General features: G+C 41.3%; 1 protein-coding gene across 15 annotated transcripts in view; it reads right to left on the bottom strand.

Annotated features, from left to right (window-relative positions):
• The window catches only part of IL12RB2 (interleukin 12 receptor subunit beta 2), a 93,634-nt gene that overhangs the window by 37,102 nt on the left and 31,912 nt on the right, over positions 1 to 24,620 (bottom strand). For all 15 annotated transcript variants that reach the window (XM_054483587.2, XM_054483528.2, XM_054483537.2 and 12 more), the window contains one exon: positions 13,281 to 13,500. In XM_054483587.2, the coding sequence (XP_054339562.1) occupies positions 13,281 to 13,500 (220 nt within the window). The remainder of the gene's footprint in view (positions 1 to 13,280; positions 13,501 to 24,620) is intronic.

Raw genomic sequence — 24,620 nt, forward strand, 5'->3', positions numbered from 1 at the left:
TAGTGGATTCATCTATTTGTCTTTGCAGTTCTGTTGGTTTTTGGCTCATGCATTTTGATTGTTTTTAAGTCCATACACATTAAAGATTGTTAGGTTTTCTTTGAGAATAGATTCCTTTATCATTAAGTAATGCTCCCAGTTACCACTGATAACTTTCTCTGCTTTGAAGTCTGTTCTGTCTGAAGTTAATACAGCTACTCCAGCTTCTTTTTGGTTAATGTTAACATGGCATATCTTTCTCTATCTCTTTACATTTGCTCTATATGTGTCAATTTTAAAATTTATTTATTTATTTTGAGACGGAGTCTCCCTCTGTCTCACAAGCTGGAGTGCAGTGGTGCAATCTTGGCTCACTGCAGCCTCTGCCCCCTGGGTTCAAGTGATTCTCCTGCCTTATCCTCCCAAGTAGCTGAGATGACAGGCGTGCACCACCACACCTGGCTAATTTTTGTATTTTTAGGAGAGACAGAGTTTCACTATGTTAGCCAGGCTAGTCTTGAACTCCTGACCTCAAGTGATCCGCCTGCCTCAGCCTTCCAAAGTGCTGAGATTACAGGCATGAGCCACTGTGCTGGCCTATATGTCTATATATTTAAATTTGGTTTCTTATAGACAGCTATAGTTGGGTCTTGTTTTTTATCCACTTTGACTATTTGTTTTGTAATTGTTTTTAGTCCAGTGATGTTCAAAATAACTTGATGGAGTTGGAGTAATATGTACTACATGTGTTACTATTTTCTATTTGTTGCCTTTGTCATCTGTCCCTTGTTTTGTTTGTCATTCTTTTTCTGCCATTTGTGGTTTTAATTGATCAGTTTATATGATTTCATTTTCTGCCCTTTTTTAGCATATCAGTTATATTTCTTTTAAAATGGTTTTTAGTGCTTGCTCTTGCTCTACTATTTGCAATATACATTTACAACTAATTCAAGTCCCCTTTCAAATAACAATATACTGCTTCATGGGTAGCAGAAATCCCTTAAATAGCAAAATAATCCAAAGTCCTCCCTCTTATCCCTTGCTGGGATTCATTGCTATCTTTCATTTCACTTATATATAAGCATGCATAAGCATTTATAATACACAAACATATGTAATCAAATACATTGTTACTATTCTTGTTTTGAATAAACTGCTATCTGTTAGGTCAATTAAGAATGAGAAAAATTGGCCGGTCACAGTGGCTCATGCCTGTAATCCCAGCACTTTGGGAGGCCGAGGTGGGCGAATCACCTGAGGTTGGGAGTTCGAGACCAGCCTCACCAACATGGAGAAACACCGTCTCTACTAAAAATACAAAATTAGCTGGGCATGGTGGCACATGCCTGTAAACCCAGCTACTAGGGAGGCTGAGGCAGGAGAATTGCTTGAACCTGGGAGGCGGAGGTTGTGGTGAGCCGAGATCACGCCATTGCAGTTCAGCCTGGGCAACAAGAGTGAAGCTCTGTCTCAAAAAAAAAAAAAAAAGAATAAGAATAATTGGCCAGGCACAGTGGCTCACGCCTGTAATCCCAGCACTTTGGGAGTCCGAGGCGGGCGGATCACGAGATCAGGAGATCGAAACCATCCTGGCCAACATAGTGAAACCCCGTCTCTACTAAAAATACAAAAATTAACTGGGCATGGTGGCGTGTGCCTATAATCCCAGCTACTTGGGAGGCTGAGGCAGGAGAATCGCTTGAACCAGGGAGTTGGAAGTTGCAGTGAGCAGAGATCATGCCACTGCACTCCAGCATGGTGACAGAGCAAGACTCCGTCACAAAAAAAAAAAAAAAAAGAGTAATTAAAGTTTGTATTTTACCTTCACTTATTTTTTCCTTGATATTCTTCCTTTTTCTGTATAGTTCCAAGTTTCTGACCTATCTCATTTTCCTTCTCTCTGAAAAACTTCATTTCACATTTTTTGCTAGGCAGGTCTGCTGGCAACAAATTTCTTCAGTCTTTATCTGGGAAGTCCTTATTTCTCCTTCAACTTTTAAAGTATAATTTCACAGGGTATAGACTGCTAGGTTGGTGGGCTTTTTTTCTCTCAATACTTTAAATATTTTACTCTACTCTCTTCTTGCTTCCATGGTTTCTTTTTTTTTCTTTTTCTTTTTTGAGACAGAGTCTAACTTTGTTACCCAGGCTTGAGTGCAGTGGCGTGATTTTGGCTCACTGCAACCTCTGCCTCCCAGGTTCAAGCAGTTCTCCTGCAGCAGCCTCCCGAGTAGTTGGGATTACAGGCACACGCCACCATGGCCAGCTAATTTTTGTATTTTTAGTAGAGACAAGGTTTCACCATGTTGGCCAGGCTAGTCTTGAACTCCTGACCTCAGGTGATCCACCTACCTCGGCCTCCCAAAGTGCTGGGATTACATGCGTGAGCCACCGCGCCAGGCCTGCATGGTTTCTTTGAAGAAGTTAGATGTAATTCTTATATTTGGTCTTATAAAGTTTTCTTTTTCCTGTGGCTTCTTTCAAGAGTTTTTCCTTTATCTTTGATTTTCTGCCATTTGAATGATTGTATGTAGGTATAGTTTTTTTTTGTGGGTGGAGGGTGCCATTTACCCTGTTTGGTGTTCTTTAAGGTTCCTGGGTCTGTGGTTTGGTGTCTGACATTAATTTGAGAAATTCTCATTCATTATTGTTTCAAATATTTCTTTTATTCCTTTCTTTTTTTTACCTTCTCATATTTCCATTATGTGTAGGTTACATCTTTTGTAGTTGTTCCACAGATTTTTTATATGCTGTTATGTTTTTTCAGTCTTTGTTCTCTTTGCTTTTCAGTTTTAGCGGTTTCTATTGACATATCTTCAAGCTCAAAAACTCCTCCCCCAGATATGTCTATTTCACGAATCACCCATCAAAGACATTCTTCATTTGTTACACTGTTTTTGATCTCTAGCATTTCTTTTTTGACTCTTTCTTAGAATTCTAATCTCTGATTACCCTGTCCATCGGTTTTTGCAGGTTTTCTACTTTATCTGTTAGAGCCCTTCATATTAAACATAGTTGTTTTAAATTCCTGGTCTGATAATTCCAACATCCCTGCCATATCCAAGTATGGTTCTGATGCTTGCTGTGTCTCAACTAACTGTTGTTTTGTTGTTGTTTGTTTTTTTACCTTTTAGAATGCCTTATAATTTTTTGTTGAAAGTTGGATATGATTTACTGAGTAAAAGCATATGTAGTAAATGGGCTTTTAGTAATGTGGTAGAAAGGTGTCAGGGGAAAGAAAGCATTCTATAACCCTATGATTACATCCCAGTCTTTTTGTGAGGCTGTGCTCCTGGACTGGGAACTTGCCAGTGCTTATCAGTTTTCCCCCCTTAAGTGGGATAGGATGGCTACAGTGGGCTGGAGTTGGGTATTTTCCTTCTCCCACCTAGAAGAATAGAGGGGATTGGAGTTGGGTATTTCCTTTCCCTCCACATAGAAGGCCAGACTAGGATGGAATTAGATATGTTCCTCCCACCAGGCTGGTTAGGTTCTGAGAAAACTCCAATAGTTTAGCCCTATTAAAACAGTTTCCTTGGAGGGCGGGCCTTGTTAAGAACAGAATGCTCTGGTGTATTTTTTTTTTTGAGATGGAGTTTTGCTCTGTCACCCAGGCTGGGGTGCAGTAGAGTGATCTTGGTTCACTGCAACCTCCACCTCCTGGGTTCAAGTGATTCTCCTGCCTTAGCCTCCCAAGTAGCTGGGATTACAGGCACATGCCACCACACCTGGCTAATTTTTGTATTTTTAGTAGAGACAGGGTTTTGCTATGTTGGCCAGGCTGGTCTGAAACTCCTGACCTCAAGTAATCTGCCTCCTTGGCCTCCCAAAGTGCTGGAATTACAAGGCGTGAACCACTGCACCTGGCCAACTCTGATGTATTTTATAACGGTTCCTTTTTCCCTCCCACTGAGAGAAACATGGGGGATTTTTCTGATATTCACTGTGATAACCTGGTCAATCTCCTTTTTTTTTTTTTTTTTCTGAGACAGTCTTGCTCTGTCACCCAGGCTGGAGTGCAGTGGCGCCATCTTGGCTCACTGCAACCTCTGCCTCCCGGGTTCAAGTGATTATCCTGCCTCAGCCTCCCAAGCAGCTGGGATCACAGGCATGCACTACCACGCTGGCTAATTTGCATTTTTAGTAGAGATGGGGTTTCACCATGTTGGCCAGGCTGGTTTCAAACTCCTGACCTCTAGTGATCTGCCTGCCTCAGCCTCCCAAAGTGTTGGGATTACAGGTGTGAGCCACCGTGCCCAGCCCCTGATCAAGCTCCTTAAGATAAAACTCACAAAACTGTGAGGACCTCCTATGACTGATCCCCAGTGGAGATTTTAACTCTCAGATTTGTCCGTTCTGAGTCTCCAGCAATTTGTGAGTTACAGTTCAGGTTTTCTTACCTCAGCACTGGTTCCCATGAAGTTTTCTGCTTGGGGATTTTTGCTATGGTAATTTGTGATTCTCTGTATTAACCTGTCTGTCTCTTCAATTTTTGGGGCAGTGGCTTGCCATATAACCTCACTTCTCACAGGTCAAAGAAGAAGTGTTGATTTTCCAGTTTGTTGAGTTTTTACTTGTTATTACGACAGAATGATGACTTCCAAAGTACCTTAGATGCTAGACTGGAAACTGAAAGTATCACCACTGTGTGTGTGTATGTGTGTGTTTTTTTTTTTTTTTTTTTTGAGATGCTCTGTTGCCCAGGCTGGAGTGCAATGGCATGATCTCGGCTCACTGCAACTGCCACCTCCCAGATTCAAGTGATTCTCCTGTCTCAGCCTCCGGAGTAGCTGAGATTAAGGGCATATGCCACGACTCCCGGCTAATTTTTGTATTTTTAGTAGAGATAGGGTTTCACCATGTTGGCCAGGCTGGTCTTGAACTCCTAACCACAAGTGATCCACCCGACTCGCCCCCCAAAGTGCTGGGATTACAGGCGTGAGCCACTGTGCCCAGCCTCCACTAATTTTTAATACATGTGTTGAGTTTACATCTCTCATTCATCAGGTTATATGTCAAGGTTCATAAGTGATTTAGGCAATAACTTTTCTTGTGCTATCTTTATCTGATTTTAATAACAAAGTTAAATTCATCTTAGAAAATACGTTGGACAGCTTTCTTTATTTTATGTTTTCCATAGCAACTTGAACTAACATTGAATTCAGAGTTCAGTTGTAAAACAATGTGGGGCTGGGGCTTTTTTGGAGGGCATGTTGTTTATAAATAAGTTTTTTATTCTTTTTTTTTTTTTTTTTTTTTGAGACAGAGTCTTGCTCTGTCACCTAGGCTGGAGTTCAGTGGCACGATCTTGGCTCACTGCAACCTCTGCCTCCTGGGCTCAAGCCATTTTTGTGCCTCAGCCTCCCGAGTAGCTGGAACTACAGGCGTGCACCACTATGCCTGGCTAATTTTTGTATTTTTGTAGAGATGGGGTTTTACAGTGTTGGCCAGGCTGGTCTGGAACTCCCGGCTTCAAGTGATCTGCCTGCCTTGGCCTCCCAAAGTGCTGGGATTATAGGCATGAACCACTGCACCTGGGCTAAGTTTTTTATTCTTAACAGTTATTTATTTAAAATTAAAAAAATATTTTTGTGCCAATTTTTTAGCTTTTACAATATTTAACCATAAGTTTATTTCAGCTAGGTTTGAAAGTTTACTTTTACTAGGGGAAAATATTCTTTCACTCTTGTTTTGCTTGGTGTTTTATTTGCATCTTCTCTCTCTCTCTTTTATCCTTACATCTTGTTCCTCTGAATTTACTCTATTACCTAAGTTCTCTCTCGTTTTAATTTTTTTAATTTTAATTTTAATTAATTTTTTTTTGAGATGGAGTTTTACTCTTGTTGCCCAGGCTGGAGTGCAGTGGCACAATCTCAGCTCACTGCAACCTCTGTCTCCTGGCTTCAAGCGATTCTCCTGCCTCAGCCTCCAAAGTAGCTGGGATCACAGGCCCACACCACCATCCCCAGCTAATTTTTGTATTTTTAGTAGAGACGGGGTTTCACCAGGTTGGCCAAGCTGGTCTCAAACTCCTGACCTCAGGTGATCCGCCCGCCTTGACCTCCCAAAGTGCTGGGATTACAGGCGTGAGCCACCGTGACTAGCCAGTTCTCTCTAATTTTTTAAATGATAGTTTAGCTGGAGAAACATTTCCAGATTTAAAGTTCTTTCATTTCTTCCATTTGAAGATATTACATTATTGTATTTTTATATGTTTTGTTATTGACATATCTAGTGTCCTTTTGATTCTTGTTCCTTAGTAGGTGATTTGCTTTTTTCTCCCTAAATATTGTTATACTTTTTTCTTTGGCTTTAAGGTCCTTACACTTTACAATAAAATGAAAAAAAAATTATGTTGGGTTTAGCACTCTGAGGCCTTTCCACTTGAGATCTTATGTCTTTCTTTCATTCTGTAATATTCTTGACCACTAGTCTTCAAATATTTGCTCCCCTCCATTTTTTATCTCTACTCTAACTCCTTTTAGATGGTTGATATAACTTCTATTTCTGCTCTTTCAGTGTTTTAATTTTTCTAACCTTTCAATTTCTTACCCATTTTTTTACACCTTATGGAAGAATTTCACCCCTAGTCCTCCTCTCACTAATTTAATCTTCAGATCAGTCCTCTCTGCTATTCATCCCATCGGCTGAGTTAGTTGTTTCAATAACTAAACTTTCCTTGCATTCTCTTAAATATATTGGAGTTTGTATGCTGGAAAAGATAGATGTAATTGACCACTCTCAGACAAAAGTAGAATAGTATTCTAGCAAAATGTTCAAACCACATGAAGCCCTAATATGAAAAGATGTTTGAAGAATGCAATGCAACTGAAGTTTAAGAGATGGAAACAACTAAATGTGTTTGTTTTCTAAATAGACAAAGTATATTAGAAACTTCAAAGGTTAAAAAAACACTTTTGCTAACTTCTATTATTTGTTGCTATACAATACTGAAATCATTTTCTTTAGTAGCCGTTTGAGGTTATTCTAATAAAACATGCTTTTTTTTTCTTTTCTTTTTTTTGAGACAGAATCTTACTCTGTCACCCAAGCTGGAGTGAAGTGGCATGATCTCGGCTCACTGCAACCTCCACTTCCCAGTTTCAAGCAATTCCTGTGCCTCAGCCTCCTGAGTAGCTGGGGTTACAGGTGTGCGCCATCACACCCAGCTAATTTTTCTTTTTTCTTTTTATTTATTTATTTTTTTAGTAGAGACAGGGTTTTGCCATGTTGGCCAGGCTGGTCTTAAATTCCTGGCTTCAAGTGATCCGCCTGTCTCAGCCTCCCAAAGTGCTAGAATAACAGGCATGAGCTACCATGCTTGGCCTAAAACATGCTATATTTAAGAGTGAATAAGCAATCTGTTTAACATCACATAAAAAACCCCTAAACATTCCATGCTGACTCTGTTTGGGTTTTCTTCATAACTACCTGTTTCTGATTCATGTTTTGGTATTCTCTCTTATCTTTCTAAGGATGCTTTTTGCATTTATTCTAATCTGTTGTACTGTCTGTTGCATTAGTTCTGTTTCCTATGATACTGATTTGTTGCCTGTCATTCCCAGGCTTGTGGTCTTCACATTTGTCTTGATGTTTTCTTTTGGGATCATGTTTTATTTTCTTTGATTGGTCAACAACCTTGGCTTTTCTTTTTTTATAGGGAGAGGAGTCAAAGTACAGCTGTAGCTCATGGTCCTCCATGTATGTTTAGGGTAGGGAGGAGGGGCTTTTCAGCTTGGAAAGCTCCAGGCCAGAGACCCTGCAGTGATACAAACTGAGCTCTTTGTCCCCAGGCACCCCTTAGGCATACATGTACCTCCAGAATCAAACTAGTACCTCTGTGATAGGCACTGCTTTTCATGATGGAACTGAGCTATTATTCTTGTTTGAAACTGCCAGGCCCATGGGATAGGTGGCAGGAAAAAAGTGCTGAAGGGTCGGCCAGCTCACAGGCACTCTTTGCTCCCAGCTCTCCTCCCCAGTGAGGTTCCAGGGCTTCCTTGACAGTGACTCTGCACTGCTCCCTAGAATTTCCTACCCCATCATAGAGATGCCTGGGCAGCAATCACAACAGGGTAACAAGGGGAAGAAACAAAGAGAACAAGTAGAAAGCTCCCTTGGTCCTCCCTGCTTCATCACTATTCCCCACTAGGGGGAACTCAGCCATCCATATCTTATCTCTCTGCAGCAGCTTCAGGGCCAGGTTTAGTGGTAGAGCCTGTAGACAGTGTACTGGCCATCTTGTCAGGAACTGGAATTCCCAGCAATGGTTCCTTGTCTTCACTTGCCTTGGTATTTGATGTCCCAGTTATACTGTGGGCTTTTTGTTTTGTTTTGTTTTTTGAGAATAAAATTTACTCATTCAGCAAGTATTTTTTGAACACTATGGTTTGCAAGATCCTTTGCCAAGTATTGAGGTAAAAAAGCCAAAGAGCCTTTCTAACCACTGCTTTCTCTGGAATTAGCTAAGTAAATCAACTTGACATTGCCTAGGGTTCTTCTGTCTCTGAGTCACCACACTTGCCAGAACCAACCTAGAATTCCCTCTCTCATGATGTTTGCTGGGGCATGTTCTTTCCTTCAAAAGTCTGCTAACAACTCACCTTCTCCCTGTCACCTTTCACAGTTATTCCTTTAGCCTCAATCATTCAACTTCCCATCTCCATTTTCACTGAGAGCTTCTATATGAAGTTATAACGTTCAGAAGGCATTTGGAAAAAGTGCTCACCTAAGGGTAGTCTGGTTTTCCATGTAGCTCTGCCACTATTGGATGTATGATCTTGGCTCAGTTACTTCACCTCCTAGGGCCCCAGTCTCTGCCATCTCTGTGAGCCTGTGTTTATGAGCATACTGGCTTCTGACTCTTCCTGTGGTTTCAAGAGGTCTTGAGTAGAAGGGCTGGGTCTTTGAAATATTTAATACATTTTACTAGTTGACTGGTAGGTTTAGCACACATTCCTTTTTTTTTTTGTTTTTGAGACAGGGTCTCTCACTCTGTTGCCCAGGCTGGAGTACAGTGGCATGATCTTGGCTCACTGCAACCTCCACCTCCCAGGTTCAAGCGATTCTCCTGCCTCAGCCTCCCGAGTAGCTGGGACTACAGGCGAACACTACTACACCTGGCTAATTTTGTATTTTTTGGTAGAGACAGGGTTTCACTGTATTGGCCAGGCTGGCTTTGAACTCCTGGCCTCAAGTGATCTACCTGTCTCGGCCTCCCAAAGTCCTGGGATTACAGGCATGGGCCACAGCGCCTGGCCCTGGCCTTTTTTTTTTTTTAGACAATGTCTTGTTCTGTTGCCTAGGGTGAAGTACAGTGGCACCATCATGGCTCATGGCAGCCTCCAACTCCTGGGCTCAAGCAATCCTCCTGCCTCAGCCTCCCAAGTAGCTCAGAAAACAGTCATGTGCCACCATGCTTGGCTAGCACGTAACTTTTATCATAAGCTAACAACATCACTCTTGTGCCTCTTGATATACAATGCTGTGGCAGGTGCTTTTTACAATAAATTTGTCTCTGTTCTCTCAAAATCAGCGTAAATCAGCCTAAATAATGTCGGGGCATTATTTTATCCTTTTCTTGAAGGAAAGATACATATGTAAATAGTATGAATGTATACTGAAAGAGGAGAAGGCACAAAGTCATGTTCTACCCCTACAGATCATTCAGGGTATGTGTGAGACAAAGTCCTCAAAGACAGGACCATGCAGTTCGCCAATTTGTTCTCCAGGTCCTTCTGGGACACACAACTACTTGTGTTGAATGGCTCAGGTGTGATCTTAGGAGAGGCAAGAGGCCCTTGAGATTCCGGCACTTCTAAGACTCTCTTAACTACAGCTCGGCTCTAAAGAATTGCCTCATGTCCTTCTTTCCCTCCCGACATGATCTCTGCATCAACCCCATTCTTACGATTCTATGATCAATGGTCCTCTGTCCACTCTCAGAGGATGAAGTGTTCCTCTTCCCTCTTTTGGTCACTGGCTCCTCATCATCTCCCATCTCTCCAGGGACTTTATTCTATTATTCCTCCCTCTCCTTTGTCTTCAACTTCTTCCTTATCCCTGGTTCTTCTTTTCAAGTCCTATGCCTGCTCAGCTCTCACTTTAAAACAAACCCTCACGCCTGTACACCTGCTCTCCCTCACCTGGCTAGCACCACTTTGTCTCTCCATACTTGGTACGCATGTCACCAGCTCTCCTGGCCTCCTCCAAGCTCATGCTTTGGCTTTTCTCTGTTCCTAGAGCCCCCATGCATACCTCTAACCTCATGCTTATTCTACTGTACTGCACTTTACTTGCTCATATGTCTGACCCTCCCCCTTGACTAAATATAAGTTGAGGACCTCGACTGTATCTTTTACCTGTGCTGGATTCCAACTGCCTTATATAGTGTATGCTCAAAAATGACTGGTGAATGAATAAAGTAGAAATGAACTCTAACATGATGAATGTGGCATTTGAGAAGTTGTCACCAAATCTAACTAAGGAACCTGGAATGGGACCATAGAATTCATGAGGTTTAAAACCTCAAGACCCATCTGCAGTGAGGTTTGAAGAAGTAAGTTATTCTGATTTATTTCATTTTAAAAACAGCAGAATAGAACCACAGAATTCACTTTAAAAATTACATACGCAGTACTTAGCCACTGAAGAACAAATTTTTAAATATAAAAAGCAAAAGGGAAGAAAAATAACTTGTAATTCCAGATGTAGAGATGATCTCTGTTAACATTTTGATCTATATTCAGCTAGACTTTTTTTAAATTTTACCCTTCAAAAAATACGTGCTCATGTAAATGTTTATTTATTTTTTACTTACTTTTGAGACAGAGTCTCACTTTTTCACCCAGGCTGGAGTTCAGTGGTGCGATCACAGTTCACTGCAATCTCAACCTCCTAGCCTCAAGAAATCATTCCACCTCATCCTCCCAAGTAGTGGAACCACAGGCGTGAGCCACCACAGCTGACTAATCTTCTTATTTTTATTTTTTTTTTGTATCTTTTTCCTTATGTTGGCCTGGCTGGTCTCAAACTTCTGGGCTCAAGCAATCCTCCCACCTTGCGCTCCCAAAGTGCTGGGATTAGAGGTGTGAGACACTGCGCTGGTTGGAAATAAGTATTTAAGATGGCATCACCTCATATACACTTTTAAAATCTTGCCTTTTCACTTATAATGTGTATCTGTCCATGTCAATAAAAAATATAGCTACAACATCCCTTTAATGTTGGTGTAGGATTAAAGCAGGTGAGGGTCACGATGAGTTTAACCAGTCCATTCTTTACTATTATACACTTAGGTTGTTTATGGTGTTTCACTGTTTCAAACAATTTTTCAACAAACATCTTTGTACTTACATTTTTAAGCACTTATCCTATGATATGCTGAGTATACATTTCTAAGGCTAAAATTACCTGGTCAAAAGATGCAAGTTTAAAGTTTGTTACATATTGCCAAGTTGCTCCCTAGTAAGTTGTACCAATTTACACACTCACTAGTGTGTACAAGAGTATCTTCCCCACACCCTCACCAACATGGGTATGTTCATTCTACTTACTCTTTCTCAGTCTGATTTGGTTTCTCAGGTTTTCTCAAAATTTGTATCTCATTGATTGCTAGTTAGGCTAAACATTTTCATATCTTTGTTGCTCCTTTTATACTTCTTTTTGAGTTGTTTGTTGATATTCCCTAGTTTCATATATTTGAAAAAGTTATATAGATAAATATAGACAGAGATTACCAGTTGCCTACAAACAGCTTCTCCTCATCTTTTTTTAGCAAGGGAACATTGCTGCCTTAATATATTTTCAAGCCTCCTTTGCAGCTGGGTGTGACCAGGTGACCAGTGGGCTGATGAATGCAAGTGTTGTTGTGAGACCTGGCGTAAAGCTTAAAAGTAAGGGCTGAGCCCTTCTTTTCCTTTTCTGCTGTCTAGAAGGAAATAGCTGGAGCCTTGGCAGCCATTTGGGACCATTTCCATCATGAGGATGAAAGCCAAACTTGGCAGAGGGAACAGAAAGGAGGAGCCTAGAGCCCTGATGGCATCATGAGGCTGTCACACCAGCCCTAGGCTGTCTACCTCTGGACTTCTCTTTTTTTGAGAGGATAAGTAAGTTCCTATAGTCAGGCTTTTGGTAAGAACAACCCTAACCCCAAGAGAAATTCCTAACTCATACACCAACCCAAGGTTATATGCATATACTATACATATACTGTTTACTTGTATATATACATTAATACTTACCTGTATTTTCTTCTAAGTATTTTATCTAATACTTTATTTCTATGTGTACAGATATATGACTGAAAAGATATATAACCAAGATTTAACAGTGTATATTAAATAATAGTATTTTGGTAGACTTTTTCAAAATGAAGATTGCTAAACCCACTGGTAGATAAAATTATACTGAATTTTAAGAAAGGATCTCATTACAGAGTTTTGCTGTATTAGGCATTTTTTGAAGTGAGGCCAGTGAACTTGACATGGAATTCTTTTATAATACAGATCTTGAGAAATAGGATTAATATCAATTTCCTTGCCTAATTGTGAGCTTTTATCCTGAGAAGCTAATTTTCAGAGGATATGACTATAAAATTTGAGACTCTACATCTAGTTGGGAATTTTCTGATAAAGGTAATTGGATACGTGTCTAAACTTGTGCAATAAAGGGCTATGGTAAAACAAAATTTTACTATAGTTTCATTAGATTCAGAATTTCAATATTATTGGTTGTATTTATTTATTTATTTGTTTTTGATGAAAAGGGTCTCACTGTGAGGCCCAGACTGGCATGGAACTCCTGGGCTTAAGCAATCCTCCCATCTCATATTCCTAAGTAGCTGGGACCATAGGTACACACCACCATCCCCGGCTTTGGTTTTAAAACACGTTTTGACTTTAGGAATAAAATGTTTTCCGAAACTTAACACATATTACTCCTGCTTCTATAAAAGCTAGTCAGATATTGGTGTTCAATTTAATGTAACTAGTATTTCCTTAACTACAATGTATTAAATACCTGCTATGTATTAATATTTAGTTTCAAAATGACCTATGAGACAGGCAATATAATTCCTATTTTAGAGAGGAGGACATTGAAGCTCAGAGGTGTTCATTCACTTGTCCAAGGCTACTCATAGGCTGATTGGAAAAAAAAAAAAAAAAGCCTCTGAAAGCTGTTGACTTCAAAGCCTGAACTCCTAGCTACTCATTTTAGGTCCTGGGTTGGGCCTGCAGGAGATAAGAGATGAGTAACACACAGTTTTCCACAGGCAATGTTAAAGAAAAATTTGAACTTACCTGCCTCACACAGGTTCATTATGTTAATACGTGTGGGCAGAGAACTGCCTTTTGAATTTGCTGCAGACACAGCCACAGCCCAATTTCCGGTTCTAGGAATGACTGTGGTCCAGGAGGTGTGTCCTGTGATGTTCTGTGTCATGGCTTTCCCTCCTGTCAGCTCCTGCAAGGTCACCTGATAGTGGAGAATTTTTCCTCTTGCCTCTGAGACACTGAGATTCTGCAACAAGACACATTTATTCACTATTTACTGCCAGACAAGAACACTGATGCTCTGTGCCTGGACCTCATGGGTACGGATGTACTAGGCAGCTACAGCTGAGTGACCTTTTTGTTCATATCATCTCATGTTCCCTGCTACACACTTTATGCAACACCCACCTTCCCCTCCCTGCCATTTAGGAAATAAAAAATCAGTTAACGTTTTTAAAAGATAATTCTAAAGAACACATTGATTTTCTTTTTTGCTTTAAAATGAAACTTACTAATAGTAGACAACTTGGTCACATCCAATAGAACAAGTATAGAATCTCAACTCAGAAGATCTGGATTTGAGTTTCAGCTGTACTGTTTACACAGCCCAAGGGCAAGGCACTCAGCCCCTCTGAGTCTCCATTTCTAAATTTGTAAATCACACACACACATATAACCTTTTCTACAGAAAGTGCACTGCTGCTCAAGACATCAAACAGAAGATTTTCAAGAGCTAAACTAGTAAAATCTTCATTTAGTGAATTGAATTAGCCATCTGTGCTCGGAAACTAAGACACTGTTCATAAACGTGTGACTAACAACTTTTGGAACTGCAAAAATTCCAATTGAGATCATTTGGGAGCAATCCCAGAAAGTAAGCAGAGAACTAATTATTTGTATTATAACCCTGTTTTGACAAGGACCATGGGAAACAGAAGCATAGAATATGGAGAGTTGTCAAGTCTAGCATTGGCGGTGCCCATCCCTGCCTAATGCAAGGTGAGGAAGGCTTGCTCACCAGATTCAAGTGCTACAGTTTTCTTGGCAAGGCTGTCCCTTCCATGGGTGGGGGGCCTCCAGCTGCCTTTGCTGAAAGACACACTGTAGTCAGCAAATGCCCCTTGCTTGGGTTCCCTGCTCACCAAGCACTCTTCTAATAATTTGGTTTCCTCTGTCGTTTATCTGTCAGGAAAGGCTGGGCTAACATCAACATCTGGTTCACTTATAATTTGTATTTTTCACTTTAAGTGAATAAATTGGCCTTCTGATTATAATTTGGCTTCTGAAACAATTAGCATACTGGGAGAGAATGTTCTTATCTGCTGACTCAAGCCTTCTGGTTGGCCCCACAGCTGCATTTCTTGCTGAAATTAATCCATGAGCATCTAGTTTTTATATTTCCATTTCTGGAAGCTTGATTAATGCAGGTCCATTCTGGTGACCCTTCTGGATCCAAAAGGCCCAAAACTAGATCTTAAACCATAGTCAGTGCACCAGGTGGATGTCATGTTCCTGTGGGCCCTTTTGTGTGGACATTCTGCCTTTCCCTAAAGTCAGCATTTCAAACATCTGTCGCAGCTGATCTCATAGGCCTGTTGTATGGATTAGAATAAGCAAGTGCTTTTTAGAGTAGGATGTTCTAAACTATTATTATTAAATATGCCCTTTGTCAGAGGAGAAAAACAATAAATTAAAGCAGACACTGGTGAGGGAAGACCATCCCCTCAGCTATCTCTCACTCCATTGTTCCCTATGTGTCTCTTCTGCAAGTCCAGAGATAGGACTGTTACCTCCACTCACACCCCAAGTTTTCCAACCCTAAGGTACTTCCCAAGAGTTAACTGAGCTCACAAAACTCTTCTTTCTGGCCAGGGACCAAGAGGCTTCAGTCCCACGCTAACATTGCAAACCAGTCTTATTATCTCCCTCCCACTGTCCTTCATAGACATCCCAGAAATCTCATTTGATACAATAGTAAAGTGCTAAAGGAAGGGGTGAAATGTTATCTTGGATCCAATGGCTATGCATAGTGACTGCTGTGAAAATCTAGTTGATCACAGCAGTCTAGTAAATAGGGGTGTGGCTCTGAAGGATCATGAAGATTTCCAGAGGGCATGGACCCAGACTCTTACATTTTCCCCTTCGCATCCCATATTTTAGAGTTGAAAATATCAGTGAAAATGTGGGAGTGGGATGGAAGTAGGTGGATAAGTAAATATGGTATCCCATGGGTTAGGCTGATATAAGATGTCAAACTCAATTTTTGGAATAACGATTATCCTTTCTTAGGTAATTGGTCTCCTTAATCAAATTGAAAAACAAGCCTAACTGGTCCGACAGGGTTCATGGAACAAAAACTTCAATGAGCCAATAGGAAAACAGATATTTAGCCACTTAGTCTCCTGAAGCAACTGAAAACAGTAGAATCAGTTCAGGGTTTTTTTTTTTTATTTTTTAAGGCAACATAAAGTTTGCAAATGGTGTATGTAGTCCATCACTCCTGGATTATGCCTTGCCCTGATGGAAGGGAATATCATCAAGGAACCACCAAACTGGAAGTGAATCTACAGATTAACAGTTAATTCAATGATTCATTTTATAAATGGGAAAACAGGGGCCCAGGGATATGATGTGACTTGCTTAAGGCCATTCAATGGACAGATGAAGAAGGTAGGCGCAGAATCCAGAGCTCTCGACTTCTAGGCCAATGTTCCCTCTGTTATGACGTGCTGCTCCCTATATAGACAAGCCTGAGACAATGAACTGGTAGGTGTGGGCAGCCGCGTTTCATAGTTGAAATCCCCAGTCACCCTTCCAGCCCAAAATTGCAAAGCAACTTCTCTAATTGTGAGGTTTGTTACATTCTGATATGCAGCACGAACAGGCAGCATGAGTTCATCAGTTTGGGGAGGGTGGAGACGGAGAATTCCTTTTTTTCCAGAGTTAGCAGGTTCTGAGTCACAGGAGACAAGCTGTGAGCTCAGAAGGACTGCAAACCGGAGGAGCCCGCTGACTCTTCCCAGATCAACTTATTTGTGTGCTGGTGCTGCTGGTTTGGGTGAATGATAAAGGAAAGACCAACATTTATTGGGCTATACCATGAGCCAGGAGTTTTATGTCTAATGTCCCATTTAGCCCTTGTAACTCTCCATTCTGATTTTGAGGATGTTGAAGCTTGGGGACATCAAGGAACTGTTTCAAATAGTCCCCACAGAAAAGTAATGTGAGATTTTTGAGTGCCCTCTGGTGGATGTGAGAGCGGTGTGCAGTATCCAGAATGTGTCTTGCATCCCTGGGAGTATCTCCAAGACCTGCCACCTCTTGTTCCTTCTCTGACAGTGCTAAGAATGGGTCTCAGGCCAGTGTTCCTACTGTCATTGTCACCTTCTCCTATTGGTAAGAATATGCTATAAAGGAACCACAGTCCCATTGCCTCTCTCCTTCAATTTTCTTTCTGCTCTGACCTGTGGGAAATGATTTAAATTTATTATGGAAAGCCTTTCTGACTTGGCTCTGTCTGAGAACTGAAGAGTGAACAGCTCTCTCAGTAAACCTACTGTAAGAGTTCTGCTGCCTGAAAAAGCTTTCAGCATTAAAAATGTGGTAAATGTAATCCATGACAGGACAAAATCTGACACATTTCAGAATGCAATGCATCTGTTTTTATTTTTAATTAAAGATCTATTAGAGGAGGGGTGTCTCCATGAATTGATAAATCATGTCTTCTTAAGATTTAAAAAACTTACGGAACTTCTCACAAAGTAATGCTCTACTTCTGAACTTCCCCTGATGCAAATAATAAAGAAAAAATCTGTTAGCACTTAGCCTGTATCAAAGAAGAGGGTCTATAATCTAGACCTTAGAAAGCTGGGGGAATCTGAACACTATTAATCACAGCTTTTATTTCTTTTGATTTTGGCTTTGGAATACTGCTGACTTTGATTTTTTTCTTATTAGAGCAGATCCTTTGCTTCCTTGCTTTACCACGTAGCAGTTGTATGACCTTGGGCAAATTATTTTCCCTTTTTGAGCCTCAGTGCCCTTATTTATAAAATAAGGATACTGTCATGTACAGTGTAGGCTTATTGGAGCATTCAATGAGTTAAGGGAGGTAAACTGTTTTAAAGAGTGCCTGGCACATGTTAAGACTCTTGGTGACTTCCCTTCTCTCAGTTACTCTAAAGTAATATAAAAATATCATGATTGTCAGTTTTGCTAATATACTTACATGACTCTTCTACCAGTCTATGAAGAGCTAGGTCATCTTGACTCTTGGCTTACTCTTCTGTTCTATATGGAAGTCCCACCAATGCCATTCAGTTGGTTACAAAATACATGTAATTTGTAAGTTTTTGTGGGCATCTTGATTTTAAAACTCATGACTGCCTTTTGCAACCCCAGTCCAAATGAAGTGATTCAAAAGACAACCCTTGGCCATGCACAGTGGCTCACACCTGTAATCCCAGCACTTTGGGAGGCCGAGGTGGGCAAATCACTTGAAGTCAAGAGTTTGAGACCAGCTCAGCCAACATGGTGAAACCGCTTTCTACTAAAAATACAAAAATTAGCTGGGCATAATGGTGCACGCCTATAATCACAGCTACTCGAGAGGCTGAGGTGGGAGAATTGCTTGAATCCAGGAAGCAGAGGTTGCAGTGAGCTAATATTGTACCACTGCACTCCAACCTGGGCGACAGAGTGAGAACCTGTCACAAAAAAAAAAAAAAAAAAAAATAGACAACCCTCACCTGGACATTTTAGAAAACACTCCATTGAAACTGTCTATCTAAGGATCTATTTTCCCACTAGCACCCTCAATGCCACGCACAATGTTTGCCTCATAACAATAACTTAACACTTTTCACAACGATTTCATTAATGTTCACAACAACTTCATGTGATCTGCACATTACTCATGAGTAAAATAAGGAACAGAGAGTTTAAGCACTTTGCCCAAGAACATCCGGCCAATAAGTAGTGAAGCTGGAACTCAAACAGAGGTGGCATAGCTCTACCAAGAGGTGAACTCTTAACTGCTGGACCACGCTAGCACTTCCTAGATACTCCCCAGTGTTCTGCTATACTGAACTGACTTAACTGATAGTCAAACCTCTTGGTAGTGACCATGGCATAATGATTTCTATCTTGTTTGGCAGCTAGAAAAACAGAAAAATAAGAGAAACTTTCATGAAAGCAAAACCTTAAGATGTCCTTCCCATCTCCTCTATCTTCTGTTAATTCTTGGCTACCTACTCTCTTATTTTTTTGCACTGGCCACATTCTGCTATCCAATCAAAATTCCCTACTTTCAGCTGGCATAACATGTGTGACTAGTAAGCAAGGAAAAGCAGCCCTTTCTTTCCAAAAATATCTTTGGAAATGCTGTGCCTGCCTGTGATGGGCCAGGATTGGGAAGGGGGAGATAGAGTTGAATATTTCAACAAAACAATCTAAATTGTACCATCTGCTGCTTTTGTATTTAAATATTGATTCTGAGATCGGATAGCTCCTATAATTATATAAATGTCCCAAGGTCCTGGCAGCCAATCCTCACTAGGGATTTACAATAGACCTTTGTCCTACATCAATATAAATCAGGTCCCAAATAATACTTTCCACTTTTAACAAGCTTTTTCATATGAGGAGGCCAAAGAATTCATCACTTCAGTGGAGTGTGATATAGGTTGGAATATTCTGCATATGAGAGAGAAATACAAGGAGAAAGAGACAAAGTGAATGTACTGAATAAGCTGTTCCTTTCACAACAGTCTCTCTGACGCTGTGCCGTAAATTGGTATACGGGGCTTGCTATCTTCTCTTTCTTTCCATCTTCTGTGGTTTGAGGGTAGCTGTTTGTCAAAATGAATTACCTCGTACAACAAATAAAAAACACTAAATCTTTTCCCCACTTTTGGAACCAAGAGTTTTCTTTCTTTTTTTCTTTTTGAAGTGGAGTCTCACACTGTCGTCCAGGCTGGAGTGCAGTGGCGTGATCTCGGCTCACTGCAACTCTGCTTCCCCGGTTCAAGCGATTCTCCTGCCTCAGCCTCTTGAGTAGCCGGAATTACAGCCATATGCCACCATGCCTGGCTAATATTTTTGTATTTTTAGTAGAGACAGGGTTTGGCTGGTCTTGAACCCCTGACCTCAGGTGATCCTCCCACCTCGGCCTCCTAAAGTGCTTAGATTACAGGCATGAGCCACCATGCCCGGTCCGAGTTTTCTTAACTCTCTCTGTATTGCTCTCAAAACACAGGAGCTGTGCTGTTGAATATGGGAGGGAGCCCCTAGCTGTAGGAAGTCATGGAGCCCTTGAAACATGGCTAGTCTGAGCCAAGATGTGCTTGCTACTGTCTGGAGGGTGAAGTCTTAACCAATGTGCCCATACTGGCACTTAGTAGACTCACTAGTTTTTGAAAACTTGGTAAGATAAAAAGGTTATAAAATATCCAAATAATTTTAAAAATTGATTACATGGTGAAATGACAATGTTCTGGATCTACTGGGTTAGATAAAATGTATTATTAGGCCGAGAGCCGTTGCTCATGCCTGTAATCCCAGCACTTTGGGAGGCTGAGGCGGGAGGATCACTTGAGGTCAGGAGTTTGAGACCAGTCTGGCCGACATGGCAAAATCTTGTCTCTGCTAAAAATACAAAAATTAGCCAGGCATGGTGGCACACACCTGTAATCCGAGCTACCTGGGAGGCTGAGGCACGAGAATCACTTGAACTTAGGAGGCGGAGGTTGCAATGAGCCAAGATCATGCCACTGCACTCCAGCCTGGGCAATAGAGGGAGACTCTATCTCAAAAAAAAAAAATTATTAAAATTAATTTCACCTGTTTCTTTTTACATTTTAAAATTTGGCTACACAACAATTTTCAATCATGCATGTGGCTCACATTTGTGGCTTGCTTATATTTCCATGGACAGTGCTTCACTAAAGTAATCCTTTCCATGCCAAATCCATAGGGGTGTCCCTCTCTGATTGCTCACCACTCCCCTGCTCCACTAGGCGAGCTCAACCATCATCCCTCCACCTGAACCTGGAACTGCTCCCTAACACCTAAGTGTCCTCAGCATTCTGCTCCTACTCCTGTCCTCTTGCTGGACTGTGAGCTTCAGGACATGAGGACTGGATTTGTCTTGTTCACTTTCATATCCCAGCTATGCAGTACAGTGTCTAATACTAAAGAGGAGCTTTCATATGTTTGTTTGAGCGAATGAGTGAGCTTAACATGAATATTTCTCTTCCAGACTCATGGCCTCAAACAATTTCAAAAGTTTGTGATTTGCTATGATCAAGATAATGAGAGGATGCTAAAGAAATTAAGAGAGGAAACTAGAAAGGTTGATGTAGCTTTACCTGGTTCGCATATCTTTTTCATATATATATGAAAGGTGGTTTTCTTCTTAAAAGATACATGCTGTTTTAACTAGAAAAGAAGTATATTGGAAACATGGATTGAGATACTTAATTAAGGAAAGGATACAAACAGTACAGAAGGAGAGGAGAAAGGAAGTTTGAGGGAGAGGATTGCTAAAAGACCCCTTTTGTAAAGGGGCCTAATCCAACCCTGGGGCTGTTTGTAATCAAGCAACATTTTTTACTTTTATTGCATTTGTGGTTTTAACAATAACCAGGTGTTTTTGTTTCATTTCATAGATTAGGCTGTACTTTTTGGCTTCAACATTGAAAGTATTTTTCCTCTTAAAAATAGCTATGGGCCAGGTGTGGTGGCTCACGCCTGTAGTCCCAGCATTTTGGGAGGTTGAGGTGGGCAAATCACTTGAACCCAGGAGTCTGTGACCAGCCTGGGCAGCATGGTGAAACCCTGTCTCTGTGACAAACAAAAATTAGCTGGGCGTGGTGATGGATGCCTGTAGTCTCAGCTACTTGAGAGGCTGAGGTGGGAGGATCACTTGAGCACAGGAGGTGAAGGCTGCAGTGAGCCGAGATTGTGCCACCACACTTCAGCCTGGGGGACAGAATGAGACCCTGTCTCAAAAAAAAAAAAAAAAAAAAAAAAAAAGATATGATTTTAAAAAGTAGTACAAGATATTTTTGAGGAAATGGTACTTTCAGGAGAAACTAAGGCATGGGAAAAGGAGTGACAAGCCATAACAAAGCAAAGATCTCCTTCAACATCCTCACATCCTCACACACTGACACATGCTCCCATTCATACATACACACACACTCACATACCTACGTATTCACACCCTACTCACATCCCCACACTCCCACGCCTTCCACACACTGACATCCTTACACTCACATACATTCACACCCACACTCACACACATACTCCCACCCCAACCCCCAGAGGCTGCACCCAATCAGCACGGAGTTGTTCTCCTCTAATGTAAACATCCTACAAAAGTGAAAGGCCATCTCACATTTCCCCATATGCAAGAGAAAAGCGCTCTCACTTTATTCACAGGCAAATGGGGTTTTACTTGGGGCTTCCTTTGATGCCAAGGCATGAAATTTCCTTCTTTGCAGTGGTGGGCGTTTCTTGCATTTGGTTTCCCAGAGTAGCTCAAAGGAGAAAACAAAACAAAACAAAAAACAAAAAAACCACCACACACGCCCTTGCTCCCTTTCCCCAGTGAGATATGACTTGGGCCCTGTCACAAAGCGATCTGGCTGCAGAGGTTTCCTTCTAGCCTGACACTTAGATGAGTCCCTTGTACCACAGCGTTCCCTTGAATTCCCAAGCCTGCCTGAGAGTGGCATGAGGAATCCCTGTTAGAGGCTGGGATAAGAGCGGACTCAAATCACCTGAAATCCCCTCACTGGAAATCACCTCTTGAAACCTCAGTTTCCATGTTTTAAACTGTGGGGTGAGACTACATGACAGTTAAATCCCTTTGGCTCTAGAGGTCTATAACTCTGTGGTTCTGTGGTCCAAAGCAGGACTGCTCAGTAACTCTGGTCAGTGTTTCCCTCATCCTCAGCTGAGTGGCCTGTTTGGGGCCATTAAAGAAGCCCAGGTTTGACAGAAAAGGACTTAATCCTGTGACAATATAGGACTGCATCCAACTTTCCTTGGGGAGCCTCTTAGACTAGAGAGTCACTGAAGGTTTTGAGGTTGGCTTTTGATGACCACCATCTGACATCAAGTTACAGAAGCTTCTAAGTGCTTACCTTTTTGCTTTCTCTTTCTTTCCTTCCTTTTTTCTTTCTTTCTTTTCTTTCTTTCTCTCTTTCTTTCTTATTTATCTTACTTTCTTTTTCTCTTTCTTTCTTTCTCTATTTTCTCTTTCTCCTTCCTTCCCTCCCTCCCTTCCCTCCTTCCTTCCTTCCCTTCCTGGAGTACTATGGCGCGATCTCAGCTCACTGTAACCTCTGCCTCCCGGGTTCAAGGGCTTCTCCTGCTTCAGTCTCCCAAGTAGCTGAGATTACAGGTGGGCATCAGCACACCCAGCTGATTTTTTTTGTATTTTGTTAGAGACAGGGTTTCACCATGTTGGCCAGGATGGTCTCAAACTCCTGGACTTAAGTGATCTGCCCACCTCGACTTCCCCAAGTGCTGGGATTAGGGATTATGGGCGTGAGCCTTTTTGGTTTCTTCTAAGCCAGTTCCAACTCCAAGCATCCTTCTTGGGCCCACAATTCTGGCTACACAAAAGGAAACATTTTCTAAACAATAAGAGATGTTCAACCATGGTATGGGCAGACTACAAAGTGAGATTCTCCCTGTCCCAGAATATCCCCACTGAGACATCTGTCTGTCCTGGCAGGAGTAGGAGCCATGTTTATAATGAAAGGAAGGCTGAACTAGAAGAGCTTTGAAGTCCCTCCAAATTCCAAGACCTCATTATAGAACCTAAGCCTTGTGAAGATAGAAATAAAATCAGGGCAGCAGAGAAGAAATCGCATACTCGCATTTACCAAGCATCACTCATTGCCAACACATATTTATTTTGACTTCACTCTGGTGCTGATTTCAGAGAACCATGATGATGTCCACTATAAACTCTGTTTGTTACAGTGAGAAGCACGCAGGCATGGAGCTTTCACCGTTAGGATAAACATGCATCATGCAGCACTGCTGAATTTTACACTGGTGGCCCTCGTGATTTTTACATTTGTGTCCTCTCATTTGCTGATCCCCACAATGGTCTTGTCAGCTTTGCAGATACCGGTATCACTACCCTCATTCTACTGAGAGAAACCCTTGAGTTGAGAGGCGTGGAATAGATTAACACGTAGCATATCTTTCCAGATCACTGTTGAGGACATTTTTGGAGGAGAAACCTTTACGTGAGAGGAGGAATTTTGGTTTTAACCAGTCACTTGCTCGTGAAAAGGAAATAATTAGGCTGAGTTCTTCTATAATATTCACCAATTATGGCTGTTCTAAATGTCCTGCTTTGAGAATTGTCTTGCTATTAAAAGTAGATTCATTTTAAAATAAATTTTGAGCTGCAGTGTTAGTTTCAAAGTGAAGAGCCTGATCATGATTCACCAGGCTATTTATAGTAGTCTCTTCTTATACCAGACATTTTATGTGTGTGTGAGAGAGACAGGGAGGAGAAAGAAGAAGAAATAACTCATTTCTTAAAACTGAAGAAGAGTGCAATGATCAAAACCCATCATGTGAACCCCATCAGAGGACTTTATAATTGTTATTCTTACTCTTCTGGTTTTGTGCTCATTCAGATTCATAATTCCAAAACTTTCTATCCTCAACTGGAAGAGGTGTAGTGAAGAGGATGTGAGTCCTGAGAAATAAAGAGTGCAGTTCACCAGGAAACCTCTTATGAGCATGCCAATCAGTAGCTCAATTCGAATCGCACAGCATTTTCCTTCAACAAAGATGAGTCACAATGCAGCAGTTCTGGATAAGGTTTCAGTCTCAGGTCTGTGCTTAGTAGCTGGGTGATTTTGGGCAAGAACTTCCTCTCTTTCCTCTCTCCGATACTCGTTTTTTCATTCACTCATTCATTCGTTTTCTCATTCACTGGTAAGTGGGCATACCAGTACTTACCTCAGGGGATTTTTGTGAGGATTAAATAAAATGGCAATGCCAGCTTTCAGTGCTTTGTGAAACTTTCTCATTCTATCATAATGTCAGGCTTCACCGTTTTCTGGAAAGCTGTCTAATTTACTACTGTTTTATTACCATTCCTGAGGAAGGGCTGCTTTCTATTCCTGTTTGTATGATTTTCTTTTTTTTTTGAAACGTAGTCTCACTCTGTCACCCAAGCTCGAGTGCAGTGGCATGATCTTGGCTCACTGCAACCCCTGCCTCCCGGGTTCAAGTGATTCTCGTGCCTCAGCCTCCCCAGTAGCTGGGATTACAGGCGCATGCCACCATGCCCGGCTAATTTTTGTATTTTCAGTAGAGACGGGGTTT

This window comes from Pongo pygmaeus, chromosome 1 (assembly GCF_028885625.2).
Source record: "Pongo pygmaeus isolate AG05252 chromosome 1, NHGRI_mPonPyg2-v2.0_pri, whole genome shotgun sequence".
NCBI classification, from domain to species: Eukaryota; Metazoa; Chordata; class Mammalia; order Primates; family Hominidae; genus Pongo; species Pongo pygmaeus.